Source organism: Antechinus flavipes, chromosome 2, assembly GCF_016432865.1.
Source record: "Antechinus flavipes isolate AdamAnt ecotype Samford, QLD, Australia chromosome 2, AdamAnt_v2, whole genome shotgun sequence".
In the NCBI taxonomy this organism is placed as follows: domain Eukaryota; kingdom Metazoa; phylum Chordata; class Mammalia; order Dasyuromorphia; family Dasyuridae; genus Antechinus; species Antechinus flavipes.
This window is the reverse complement of record NC_067399.1, coordinates 603,202,457-603,215,759: the sequence shown is the minus strand read 5'-3', so window position 1 is coordinate 603,215,759 and position 13,303 is coordinate 603,202,457. Positions and strand designations below refer to the sequence as shown.

The 13,303-nt window shown below is 35.7% G+C and overlaps 1 protein-coding gene across 2 annotated transcripts in view; it reads right to left on the bottom strand.

The window, feature by feature from the left end:
- The window catches only part of BTBD16 (BTB domain containing 16), a 105,156-nt gene extending 100,035 nt beyond the window's left edge, over positions 1–5,121 (bottom strand). The window contains exons 1-3 of one of the 2 annotated variants that reach the window (XM_051981588.1): positions 4,897–5,121; positions 2,719–2,785; positions 1,431–1,579 (exon numbers count right to left, since the gene is read on the bottom strand). In XM_051981588.1, coding sequence (XP_051837548.1) covers positions 1,431–1,579; positions 2,719–2,730 — 161 coding nt within the window. In that variant the 5' untranslated portion in view covers positions 2,731–2,785; positions 4,897–5,121. The remainder of the gene's footprint in view (positions 1–1,430; positions 1,580–2,718; positions 2,786–4,896) is intronic. The other variant, XM_051981587.1, reaches the window with a different exon arrangement.
- Between the last annotated feature and the right edge of the window lie 8,182 nt (positions 5,122–13,303).

Here is a 13,303-nt window from a genome sequence, read left to right as displayed (position 1 = left end):
GGAGTTAGTAAAGGAATTTTCCAATTTCCCAAAGAAATTTGCACCTGTCCTCCTTCCTGTTTGAAACATCTAATATACACCCTAGTGGATATTACAGCATAGGCTACTTGTCAAACTGAAATTCTGAATGTGGCAATGACCATTCTTCACCCACTTGGTTTTTCCTGGTGGATCACTCTTTAGAATGGTTACTGATCCCTTTTAAGAGACTCTGAAATGTTCTGAGGATTTATCCAACTAGAAAAAAAAATGTCATCTTCATCAAGGAGCATCCATAGGACCTTACCATCTTTAGGAATTCTTGTTCTAAGTGGACAGTGCTGTCTCTTTTTCATGACCAAGGAAGCAAACAATTTTATGCTTGCTTGATATTAATGAGCAGAGGCCTTTGGATGTGCTCCAAAAATGAAATCCTCCAATTCCTTCATTTACCTCTCCAACCAGAACCCAAGCATCAACTTTCCATTTAGCTGTTAACTTTTTATTATTGTCTTGTTGGTTTCAATTTTAGTAAGAATGACAAGATTTTGATAATTCAATTCTTCTATTACAGTGTCTATTCATTGATAAAGAACTTTTATTTAGAGTATTAATAACTAAGGTAAAGTTTATGGAAAGTCTAAACCGGTGTGAATCTGAGTATCCTCTGCCTCTTGTCTGCCACACTGTCCTACAGAGTTGAAGGAAAATTATACAAGACTAAGGATGATTTTTTAGGCTATCATAGTTAAAGAACCAATCAGCAAATGGTCAGCTGTTACCTTCCTATTGGGGAAGATAGAGCCTGGAGGTAAAGTGTATCTGGAAAAGAAAGGAAATAGATATCCTCATATGAGAGAACTTATCTATAACTCTCCGTACCCTTGGATGGTGGACAAAGTCAGGAGAGTCAGGAATATTAAAGATGTTAGTGCTCAAAATCCTACCATCCTTTTATAGAAGAGTACCTGCAGTTTTTCAAATGAGTCTCTATAGTATGAACAGAATAAAATTTAAGTTCTGATTACCTAACAGGCAGATGTTTAGAAAAGAACAGCTCTTCTCTGTGATCATTAAACACTAACTCTGCTACAAAATCCTATAGTGTCCAAAGCTTAGTGTGTCCAAAAAAAATTAGAAAATAATGCTAATAGTCTATTTTGATGAGTGTAAGTGGAAAGTTTTACTCTGTAGCTTTCCCATTCCATCTAAATAAATTTAAAAGAAATAGCTCCATCAGGATTTCCTTAGGTACATCTAAATTTGCCATAGCAAGACTAGATTATTTCTCTAATATATGTCCCTATTCTTGAGTCCTTAACAACAAAAATGACAAATACAAATTCCTTCATCCCAATTAGAATAAGTTTAGGAGTTTGACCAAGCTACTTAAAAAAATGTCTTGTAGAAGTGGTATTCTCTGTGGAAATATATGTTTACATTCTCTCTACCTGTCAAGCATCTTCAGCTCATCGCTGATATCTACTCCTGTTGCTCTAGAATACTGGGAGAGCCCCAGAAGGTCTCCTAGGTAATGTTCTCTTGGGAAGCGCCAACGATCATTTAATCCACTGATTTTACGGTCCAGCCTTGGTGGATGCTAAGTTGAGTACCCAAAGAAAGAAACAGAAAATTTTATTAACTCTCTTTTATCGTTTGGGGCTTCTAACTTGCTTCTGTCATTAAAATATTAGTTCTTACAATTATTTATTTCTTGAAAATAAACACTTTCTGAAAAATAAGTGCCCATCAAGTAGGGACAATGAATTGCTCAAATTGTGGTATATAATGAAATACTATTATACCTTAAGAAATGATGGCTATGGAAAATTTAGAAGATGAGGAAAAGGGCAGCTAAATGGTACAATGTGTGGAGCATTGGTCCTGAAATCAGGAGAACCTGAGTTCACATCCAACCTCAGATACTTAACATTTATTAGCTGTGTTATTTTGGGCAGTCACTTAACCCCAATTGCCTCACCAAAAAAAAAAAGCCATGGGAAAACATATGAACTTATATAGAATGGAATAAAGAAAAGCAGAGCTATATTATATACAGTGACTCAAAACCATGCAAATGAAGAGAAAATTGAAACTTAATAGTGTAGAACTACAATGACAAAATTTGGTTCCACGGGAGAGTTGAGAAAATGTGTAACACCTCACTTCATTACAAAGGTGAGAGACTACTGTCAGACATGATTGATGCATTGGTTGGTTTTTCTGAGCTGTTTTCCCCCCTTTCTTTCTATTTCTTTTTTATTGTTGTTACAAGGGAAGGATTGCAGGGTCAAGAATATATTTGGAAAAGAATGTGATGTAGAAACAAAGAAAAAAAAACTATCTGTAAAAACCTTTTATCCTTAAGGAAGAAAATAATGTCATACATTTTTACCTTAAAATAAATGTTTAATAACCTTTTTAAAAAAGTAGTAGTTTTGTAATCAGGGGACAGATGTCTTCAAGCTCCTAAGTAACACATAATCTAACATAAGAACATCATTAGCAAAAAGTAAAAAAAAAATTAGCTATATAAGTCAGAAGATATATTTTTAGTAGAAGTTTAGAAAAATTCACCCTCTAAAGATGAGATTATCTGTATGGAAGATATTGTGGGAAGTAACTATCTGTGAATAGGATTTGAAAACAATTTCCTGGTGAAATTTGGACCCACTTTGCAAATCACAGGTTTTCTGGGTCACAATTTCTTGGGTTTTTCCAGGACACTGATCTACATACCTGACTCAACATTTTGTCCACTGATGTGATTTTCTCAAAGTGATATTGAAAGAGTCTGGACAAGGACCTGGAAGATGGAAAAGAGGTAAAGTTGAGGCAAAACCCCCAAAGGTTTTCTTTGCACGGATTCTGCTTCCTGTGAATTTTTTCCCAGAGCAAATTAGAGGTATATCTACATTAACTGTTCCAAATAGAAGAAAGAGAATAATTAAAATTAAATGCATGTTTCTAGTAGAACTGCTCTTCTCTTTAGCCACTCATTTTTGCTTAGTTATGGCCATCCTTTACCAATTTAAGAGCAATAAATTTTAATTCCACTCGGGACTCAGATAGGATCATATCAACCATGAACTCTAGGCTAGACAGTTCTCACTGTGTTCTCTCTCATCAAGCAGAAGACATCTTGATAGAAAACTTCATGGAATCAAAAGTTCTCATGCAGGTTGAGCTTTAAGAGACTAACTGTAAAGCGGTTCATATTATGCAACTCTTAACTCTATTCTTTTTGTCTACCAATAAGCCCTAGGACATAGCTACCCATGAAATAACACTGTTTGCTCCTTCGTGTACTCTTTCTCATTCCTCAGCTAAATCCTGGCTCTGAAAAGAGATTTAATCATTCTTTTAGGGCATTTCCCCACATCTTCCCCACAGGAAAATGTAGATTTCAGTGTATATGAAAATAACAGTGTGATTGAGTCAATTAACTTCTCTGAGTCTCAGTTTTTTAACATGTAAAATGAGAGGATTCTCCATTCTCTACAATAGAGATTATTAACCCTGGATCCATGAACATGTGATTAAAAAATCTTTTTTTGATCACTGTATTTCAATATCACTGGTTTCTTTTGTAATTCTAGATATTTTTATCTTATGAATTTAAAATATTATGAACAAGGATTCATAAGCTTCTTATCAGAATGACCTCCAATGGGACCTGTGATACTAAAATAAATAAAAATATCCAACATGACTTTGAATCCTGGGAAACATCTAAATTACAAAGTTTGTAAGGGTTTATAGAACTGGTATGTCTGAATATGCAGGTCAGCTAGGGATTTTTCCCTTTCTCCACCTTTGCCTAATGGACCTCTCTTTCTCTCATGTCTTAATTAGGATGCTAACCTTGTCCTCCTCTTTGGACTAAGTGATAAATCTAGTTGTAGGTCTTGCCAATATAGGTGTAATTTCAGCAAAATGTTAGATACCTTGTACCTCCTAGAACTGATTTCCCTAGGTTTTATAAAGCAATGAATAAGGATAACAACACACTTTTACACAGCACTTAATAAGAATATCAAATTCAAACAGAAATGGACCCCTGCAAGCCTCTTATTGATTTGGTTTTTTTTTTTTGTTTGTTTGTTTGTTTTCTTGTAGGCAATGATTTCAAGGATCGCACAACTAATAAATGTCTGAAGCCAGATTTGAAGTCCCCTAGACTCCTAGGCTAGTCCTCTATCCACTGAGCCCCCTAGCTGCCCCACTCTTGTTGACTTAGAAAATCATAAATTATCTATATTGTATGACATTTTTTATTTCTTTTGTGACACATTTCCCAATTACATTTTAATCTGATTCTTTCCCACTGTGGAATTCTGTGGCTAGTAGGCTGCAAGTTTGAAATTTGTTTTAAGGTTTGCAAAACACTTTAGTCAAAAAAAAAAATACAAGGAGGTAAGTGGAGCAAGCAATATCCTCATTTTATAGATAAGAAAGCTAGAACACTGATAGGTTTTGATTTACCTATGGTCAGAGCCCCAGTGAAATCTGGACTTGGGAGAAAGAAAAGGAGCAAAAGGAAAAGGAGAGAAAGAAGTCAACTGACTTGCCTCAAGTTATACAACATTCTTGTTAGAATTGTGTTCTAGTTGTTAGAATTGGCATTTAAGACCAGTTCCACTTGAGTCCAAATCCAGAATACTTTCCTTTTTCTGGGCCCCCTTACCCTTTCATATGAGAAAATGAAAATGATTCCTTGTTCCTACTTTACCTTATCTTTCTTTCTATTAACTTTCCAAAGATGCTGGTTTCACTTTAAAATTTAATTTTAATAATGCAATCCATGTCTGGTTCATCAGTGATGGAAATAATATTTAGAAGCCCTGAGCATTTTTGTGCCATTCTTATTGATCTGCTTTTCTCTGAAATGGAATAACAAAACCAAGTGAGAGTTACCTCTGGCCAGCTCTAGAATCCTTGGATTTGAAGTCAGTAAATTGGAATAAAAATAGAAGCTGGCATAGTGTTGGTATTTAAGGACGCACTTTCAGAGTTGTTGGATTTTGGATGGTCCACCTTCCCAGTCTGTTTTTGCGGGGGGCTCATGACAACTGGAGGGCCCTTCCTTGTTTGCCCATTTTAAAATTGCAGTAAGAATTAGTCTCCTCGGTTCCCTGGGAGGCAGTTGTGGTCTCCCTGGAGATAGTAGGCAAGGTTCTAAGTAGTTCTGTCCAGTGTTCCCCTGCTCACCAATCAGCAGCCCCTTGGAAGGGAAGTCATGGGCGTCTGGAAGAAACGACCCAAGGAGATTTCTTAATCTGATACAAGGGGCTGCTTCCTAGAAAGCCTTTCCCTCAGATAGCCATTCTGATAACCTCAGATAAGGCTGAACTACATGTCCTATCTCAATCTATAATCTGGGATATACCTGTGTTTAAAAAATGGTAGTTTTAAAAATGTTTATAACAAGTTTTTGTAGTGGTAAAGAACTGGAAATTGGGTGGATGCCCAAATGTTAGGGAATGGCTGAATAAGTTATAATATATGAAAGTAATGGAATATCATTGTTCTATAAGAAATGATGAGCAGGCTGATTTCAGAAAAGATCAGAAACACCTGCTGAGTAAAAAGGGCAGAACCAAGAGAACATTGTACCCAGTAACACAAGATTATGTGATAATTAACTGTGATGGACGTGGCTCTTCTCAACAATATGGTGATTCAAGGCAGTTCTAATGGACTTGGAAATGTGTTATCCACAAGCAGAGAGAAAACTATCACGGTTGAATGTGGATCAGAGCATAGTATTTTTGTCTTTTGCTTGTTTGGTTTTTTTCCCCTTGTTTTTTTTCCCCTTTTGATCTGATTTTCTTGCAGAATATGACAAATATGGAAATATGTTTAAAAGGATTGCACACTTTTAACCTATATCAGATTGCTTGCTGTTTTAGGGAGGGAAGAGATAAGGGAAGAAGGGAGAAAAATTTAGAGCACAAAGTTTTACAAAAATGAACATATATTTATAAAAATAAAATACTATTGAATAAAAGGGAGAGCTCTAAAGAGGATGAAATGGGGAAATTTGACTCTGTGTCCTGCCATAAAAAGGCAATGTTAGTAACATATTCATAAGGTACTTTCCAGATTACAAAGCCCTTTCCAATGCAATCTAATCTAAGAAGCATTTTTTTTTAAAGCATTTAATATGCTGATTGATAAGAGGGGCTATTTCACTGTTTTTTTGTATATCTAACGTCCATAAGAGCTCTTGGCACATAGAAGGTACTTAATAAATGCTCATTGATTGATTGGTTGCAAAGCAGTAAAGATGCAAAGAACTCCTCGGGATAGATGGTACAAATTGTACCATCTCAGCTAGTATCTCCATTTTACAAAAGAGGTAATAAGTTCAAAGAGGTTAAGTTTTGGGGTTAGTGGTTGGAGGACTGGGTCAGAAATCAGGAAACTGTGAGTTTACATTAGGTTTGGATGCTTAGTAGCCGTGTGATCCTGGACAAGCCACTTAACCTCTGCCTGCCTCAGTTTCCTTAAGTATAAAATGAAGATAATAGCATCTTCGCACTCCACTCCCATGGTTGTTGTGAGGATCAAATGAAACAATATTTGTAAAGAACTTAGTGTCTGACACAGAGTAAAATTAAATAAATGCTTGTTTTCTTAAGAGTCGTCTACAGTCACACAGATAATGAAATTTATAGTTTTATAGATTGGGATCCCGAACATGATCTAGTCTAACCCATCTTTCTCCTTCCCTTCATAATCCCCACATTTCAATGAGTAACTGAGATCAGACAAGTTAAGAATTTGCATTGAAGTACACAGGTATTATAAGACCAGGCTTAGAAACAGGTTTTCTGGTTCCAAGACCAATATTTTCTATGATACCAAATTGCTTTTCAATAGCGAGTAGGACCTCAAGGAGAAGCTAGTCTATGAGATTAAAAGGAAAAAAAAAAAAAAACAAGCCTATAAACCTTGATCTCATGTGACTATAAGGATAAATCAAGGAAAGAAAGGAAGGATTTTAGGTGAGAGTGGTGGAAGTCAGGCAAATAAGGCTTATTGGACATCTTGACCTGGATGCCCTGGATATCCCAGAGACATCTTCAAACTCAAAATGTTCCAAATTAAACTCATTATTTTCTCTCCAAATCTTTCCCTCTTCTTGACTTCCTTGTTACTCTTAAAGGGACCACCATCTTCCCAGTCACCAGACTCACAATTAGGGATCATCCTCAACTCTTATTTCTCATGTCCAATCTGTCCTCCAGTTCTGTCATTCCTATTTTCCCAACTGCTCCCAGATAGCCCTTTTTGTCATCTGACACTGAAATCTATTATTGCAATAGTTTTCAATTTGATCTCTTTGCCTCGACACTCCAGAATCCAGCTATTAAAATGATCCTCCTAAAATGCAGATCTGATTGTTTCAGTTGCCTATTCAATAAACTTCAATGGTTCCCCAATAAACTCCAGAATCAAATTTAAAAATACTTTGTTTGGCTTCTAAAATTCTTCCTAAACTGGGTGCTTTCTAGTCTATTCCTCTTTTTCAATTGTCTTGATTTGGCCTCTTTTTGGATTTTCTTGGTACTGGAATAGTTTATCATTTCTTTCTCCAGCTTGTTTTACAGATAAAGAAACCAAGGCAAACAGGATTAAGTGATAGAGTCATATAGTTATTAAGTTCTAAAGCTAGATTTGAACTCAGGAACATGAGTCTGTACCATCTAGCTGTCCAATTTCTTAATTAAAAAAAATTAAATATTTTAAATCAACTTTTTAATTTTTTCAATTAAAATGTAAACTAAATTTAAAAATTAATATTTAAATTTAATTTTGAAATATAAAGTTTTAAGCTTTAGTTTAATTTTTTAAAAAAATAAAATTTTAATTTAAACTTCAAAATTAAAATTGTAAAAAGTTTTTAAAACTTAATTTAAATTTTTCAAGATTAAAGTTTTAATTTTAAAATTAAAAATTTTAATTAAGTTTTAAAGATTCTTTCTTTCCAGTCTTCTTACACTTTATTCCACTTAATACACTTTGTGAACCAGTAACATTGATCAACTTATCCTTCCTCACACAAGATGACTCTGAATTTTCACTATCTGTTCTCTATTCCTGGAAGGCTTTACTTCCACCTGCTGTTATCTCTGACTTCCTTCAGTGCTTAATTAAAATCTTATCTTCTACAAAAAAGTCTTTCCTAAACTCCTTTTATGCTTTGTCTTATTCTATGATTATCCCCAATTTATTCTATATGTTTACATGTTATCTCTCCCAATTAGATTGCAAGACCCCTGAGGGTAGAAACTAATTTTGCTTTTGTAGCCCCAGTACTAAGCACAGAACTTGGCACATAGTAGACCCTTAATACAAGCTGTTGACTTGATTACTGTTAATAACTTAGTATATAGGACCAACATTAACTAATTAGATTTATATATCTCCTCTTTGTTAAACCCTGTATTTTCATGTGCTTTTCTAAAAAAGAAAAAAAAAATTTTGAGTGTTTTTTATACACTCTCCTAGGAATCAGGAGCTAGTCTTAAGAGGCAGAAACTTAGGGTGGAAAGCAGGGTCCGAAGAGTGCTGAGATATAATTCAACCTCCCCAACTACTTGGACTGGGAAACCAAAGGCTAGTGATGGAGAGAGGGAAGTACCTCGTGATCAATGGACCAAAAGGCAGAGAATCTGAGGACTTAATACATCTTGAACACAATAGCACTCCCTGCTGGCCACTCGGTGATTCAAATAGATGAAAGAACAGGAATAATTCACAAGTCTGTAAAGTTTTAAAAATGAAATGGATCCTAGAAATTATGAAGCAAAATTTTCTTAGTTTCATAAAAGAGATAAAAGAAGCCCATGGGAGCTGGGAGTCCTTCCAATTCTCCTACAGTGTAAGGACTTGACCCTTTAATAATTTAACTTGCTTATAATTGGAGATCAGGTAGTGGCTGGGATTATGAAGCTAAATCAGGCCTCCTGCCCCCTGGACTAACATTCTGAATTTCCCTAGCACCTGATACAGTGCTCAGCCCACCACAGGTCTTCAGTAAGTATCCGTTAAATATTAAATATTTATTGAATGAATCAGACCCCTTTATCTCCACAGCTGCAAGGGTTTCTGGTAAAGTTCCTAAGTTGTACTGCAAGATGTCAAGCTCAAAACTAGGACATTGCTGGGGAGGTCTGTCCAGGAGCAGCAGGCCAACTGGGGGTGGGGCCCTGTCAAAGGAGGGCAGGAAATCATGCAAGTAAACAAGATGTGGCTGAAGTTTTAATGGAACCATGGCACTGTAGGAGGTCAGCTTGCTCACTGAACCACATCATAAGAGCTGTTCTGAAAAATGTGCTTTGCCTAAAATGTGGGAATAATCCACATCTCTGGTGGCTGGGCCCATACAAATCTGCATATTAGGCCAAAACTGCTCAATTTTTTCCTTTTAGGGAGAGCAGATAAAGAGGGTTGCATTTTCTTACTTTAAAATATTTTCTATTATGCTTTTAACATACATCAACAGACATGAATATTTTATATACAAAGAAAAGGAATTGAATATAAAATTGTGAAGTTCTGATATATATACATATATATTTATATATTTTATTCATTCATTCATTTATATTTATAATTTTATATATAATAATTTTATAATTATATTATATATGTGCGCAGAGAGAGAGAGAGAGAGAGAGAGAGAGAGAGAGAGAGAGAAAGTTAGGTTTTCTTTGAAGCTTTACTACCCAAATAGTCCTACAATATAATATTTCTGCTCACCACACTTCTGCCCTAGGAAACTACTGCAAAAAAAATTGTGGAAAGGCTGTTACAATCTGTTGCCCTGGAAACATAACATTTTAGGCATAAAAACTCATCAGCTTCGCTTCTTAGAGTTAATTCTCATGTCTTTTTCAGTTGGTGTATTGTTAAGCTAAAAAAGGCAAGATATTTTATAATCTATGAAGACAGTAAGGGACTTATTTGAACCTAAATGACAAGATCGCTCACTAATTTAGCTCATTAAGGCATAGTCATAAAAAAAACTGTAATTATAATTTTTTATATCATATATCCTGCTGGATTAAATTTTTGTTCCATCTCACATTTGAGTAACTGGAAAAAATAAAATGTGTTGAGGGAGTGGCAAGGAGGAAAGAGATCTGACAGTGTAAGAGGAAGGAAGTAAGAAAGTATTGTCTGGGGCAGCTAAGTGATACAGTGGAGAAAGCATTAGTTCTGAAGTCAGGAGGATCTGAGTCCAAATCCAGTCTCAGATACTTGACACTTACTAGTTGTGTGATCCTAGGCAAGTTAATTAATCACCACTGCCTTGCCAAAAAAAAAAAAAAAGAAATTGAAATTTAATAAAACTATCAAAAATTAATACATTTTTTTCTTATTTTTTTATTGAAGCTTTTTATTTTCAAAACATATACAAGGATAATTTTTCAACATTGACCCTTGCAAAATCTTGTGTTCCAATGCCCCCTTTTTCTCACCCCCTCCCCTAAATGGCAAGTAATCCAATAAATGTTAAACATGGTAAAACTATATGTTAAATCCAATATATGCATACACATTTTTACAATTATCTTGCTGCACAAGAAAAATCAGATCAAAAAATGAGAAAATAAAATTCAAGCAAACAACAAAAAGAGTGAAAATACTATGTTGTGATCCACCCTCAGTTCCCCCAGTCTTGTCTCTGGGTGTAGATGGCTCTTGACATCACAAGTCTTTTGGAACTGGCCTGAATCACCTCATTATAGAAAAGCCACGTCCAGCAGAGTCGATCGTCCTATAATATTAATGTTGTTGTGTACAATGATCTCCTGGTTCTGCTCATCTCACTTAGCATCAGTTCATGTAAGTCTCTCCAGGCCTCTCTGAAATCCTGCTGCTGGTTGTTTTTACAGAACAATAATATTCCATAACATTCATATACCACAATTTATTCAGCCTTGTATATTTCCTTGTGTAGCCCATATATTCTCTGGGAGTCCTCATTCCAAAATGTACTCCACTGGTATATCCTTAGAATACATATGAAAAATGAAGAAAATGAGGCTCAAAAAATAGGGATGACCTGCCCAAAGCATATTGCTAGGAAGTAGCAGGTCTGAGATCCAAATTTGGGTCCTCTGTCTCCAAATCCATCACTCTCCCCCGCCCCTCAGCTGCCTCCAGCTGAACACAGGTGGGTACTTAAAATTGCTAACAACCTTTTCTAAGCTCTTATATAAGATCACTCCTCATTGGAGGAGTAAAGACAAAAAAAGTGAGCTGCATGTGAAATATTTACATAAGTATGATGTGCTATAGGGTATTCCCAAAGTCTAAGCTGTTAAAGTTCAAACCATCTAAGACTTTTGGGACACCCCATAGAAAGTGAGCTGAGGTTGGCTAGGAATGATGGGTCTGGAGGGAAATCAAATATTAGAATTATTTTGCTAATCAATGAAGATTGTATTTACCATATGCCAATTACATCATGAGAGATGCTAAGAGGGTTACCAAAGTTACATATCTTCCCATGGAGTCTACAGGATAGCAGAGAACTGAGAAAGACTTTGATGAACTCATGCAGAATGAAATGTACTTTAAATAAAGTAACAGTGATAATATATGATCAGCTGTAAATGACTTTGCTGTTCTCAGCAAGACAATGATCCAAGACAATTCTGAAAAACTTCTTTTGATGAAAAATGCTACCATATCCAAGAACTGATTGTTTGTGAATACAGATTAAAATATACTCTTTAAAAATTTTTTTCTTGAGGTTTTTTTTGGGGGGAATATGTTTTCTTTCACAACATGACTTTCGTGGAAATGTTTTGCATAGCTCTACATGAGAAAGGTAGAGATGGGAGGAAGAGGAAGGGAGAGAATGTGAAACTCAAAGTTAAAAATAAAAATGTTTTTTAAAAAATGTTTTATTTGTAATAGAGGAAAAATAAAAAAATATAAATTGAATGGGAAAAAAGCAGGGAAGCAAGATACAAACACAAATAATATCAGTAATACTTGAGAAATAATAGAAGTATTATATTAAGATACAAAGAAGTAGAATCAGAAAAGGCTTAATAAAAAAAAATCAAGATGTCATTTAAGTTGAGCTTTTAGAAGGTGGATGGGAATTCATTAAGGGAAACAAGGAGATGGCAATAGAATAAGTGTAAGCCTGTAGTAATCCACTACATTAACAAGCTCAAACTCACCCAGCTGGCTCCACAGGCCATCACCGTATCATCTACTCTGACATCACAACTTACCTCATTCTCCCATCCCAGTTTACTACCTCTTGCATTGGGCGGAGAGATCAAGTCAATTGTATCATTACTTGTTTCTTAACTTCCCAATGACTCTATTCACTATTCCCGAGGCTCCCCAAAGTAAAACTACCTTCCCTTTCCATTATATATGTTCTCTTCTGCTTTCAGACTGTATACTCAGCCCACTATTGATAGAGAGGTGATGGATTAAAAATCAAGAATGGACCGCCCATTTTTGGATAAGGCTAATATGAAATATATTTTAGTTGGCCATGCAGATTCGTTACAAGAGGGTTGGTGTGGTTTTTTTTTTTTTTTCCCTTTTGGGGGCAGTGGGGAGATGGGAGGGAGAAAAAGTAAATGATTGATAATGGAAAAAAATTAAAGAAAATAAGCTCTCTGAGGGCAAAACTGTCAAACATAACACAGTGATATCAGGAGGAGAGGCAGATTTGGGGGCTGGAGGAGTTTTGGACATGTTTATGATGGACTCTACAGAACTATACTTAGCCTTAGTTATAGTCAATGTCCCTTGGTTTTTAAACAGTTTTAGAGGGAAGAAGACAGAGCGAGCTGAAAGAATTCTTTTTGAAATGTTCATGAAAACATACCTTATGAAACCTAGACTTCACAGAGGGGAGCTAGTTTATCTAGATTTTCAACACCATGTCAATGATTTCTTTGGGACTAAGACAATGGGTGGAATGGCAGCAAGATACTTGCAGGGGGTCCATTTGTTTACAAAAAAAGGGTATTCGGGTACTATGAGTCCTGGGGGTGAGACCAAACCAAAGATTTCAGAATAAACCTGGAGCATGGACAAAGCTGGGCATCTGAGTGGAAGGACAGACACCTTCAAGCCAGGTAGAACATAAAGGCTGCTTGGTTAGTGTCAGGTCTGATTCAGGATGGAGGGCATAGTCTGGAACGAAGTCCAAAAATACAAGCCTTAGAGCTCACAATTTGGGCTGATTACAGGGATCACAGGGTCAGGTAGGGATTTGACTTATGATTTCATATGTAGAGGAAACTCTCAGACAAAGAAACTCTTTACCAAT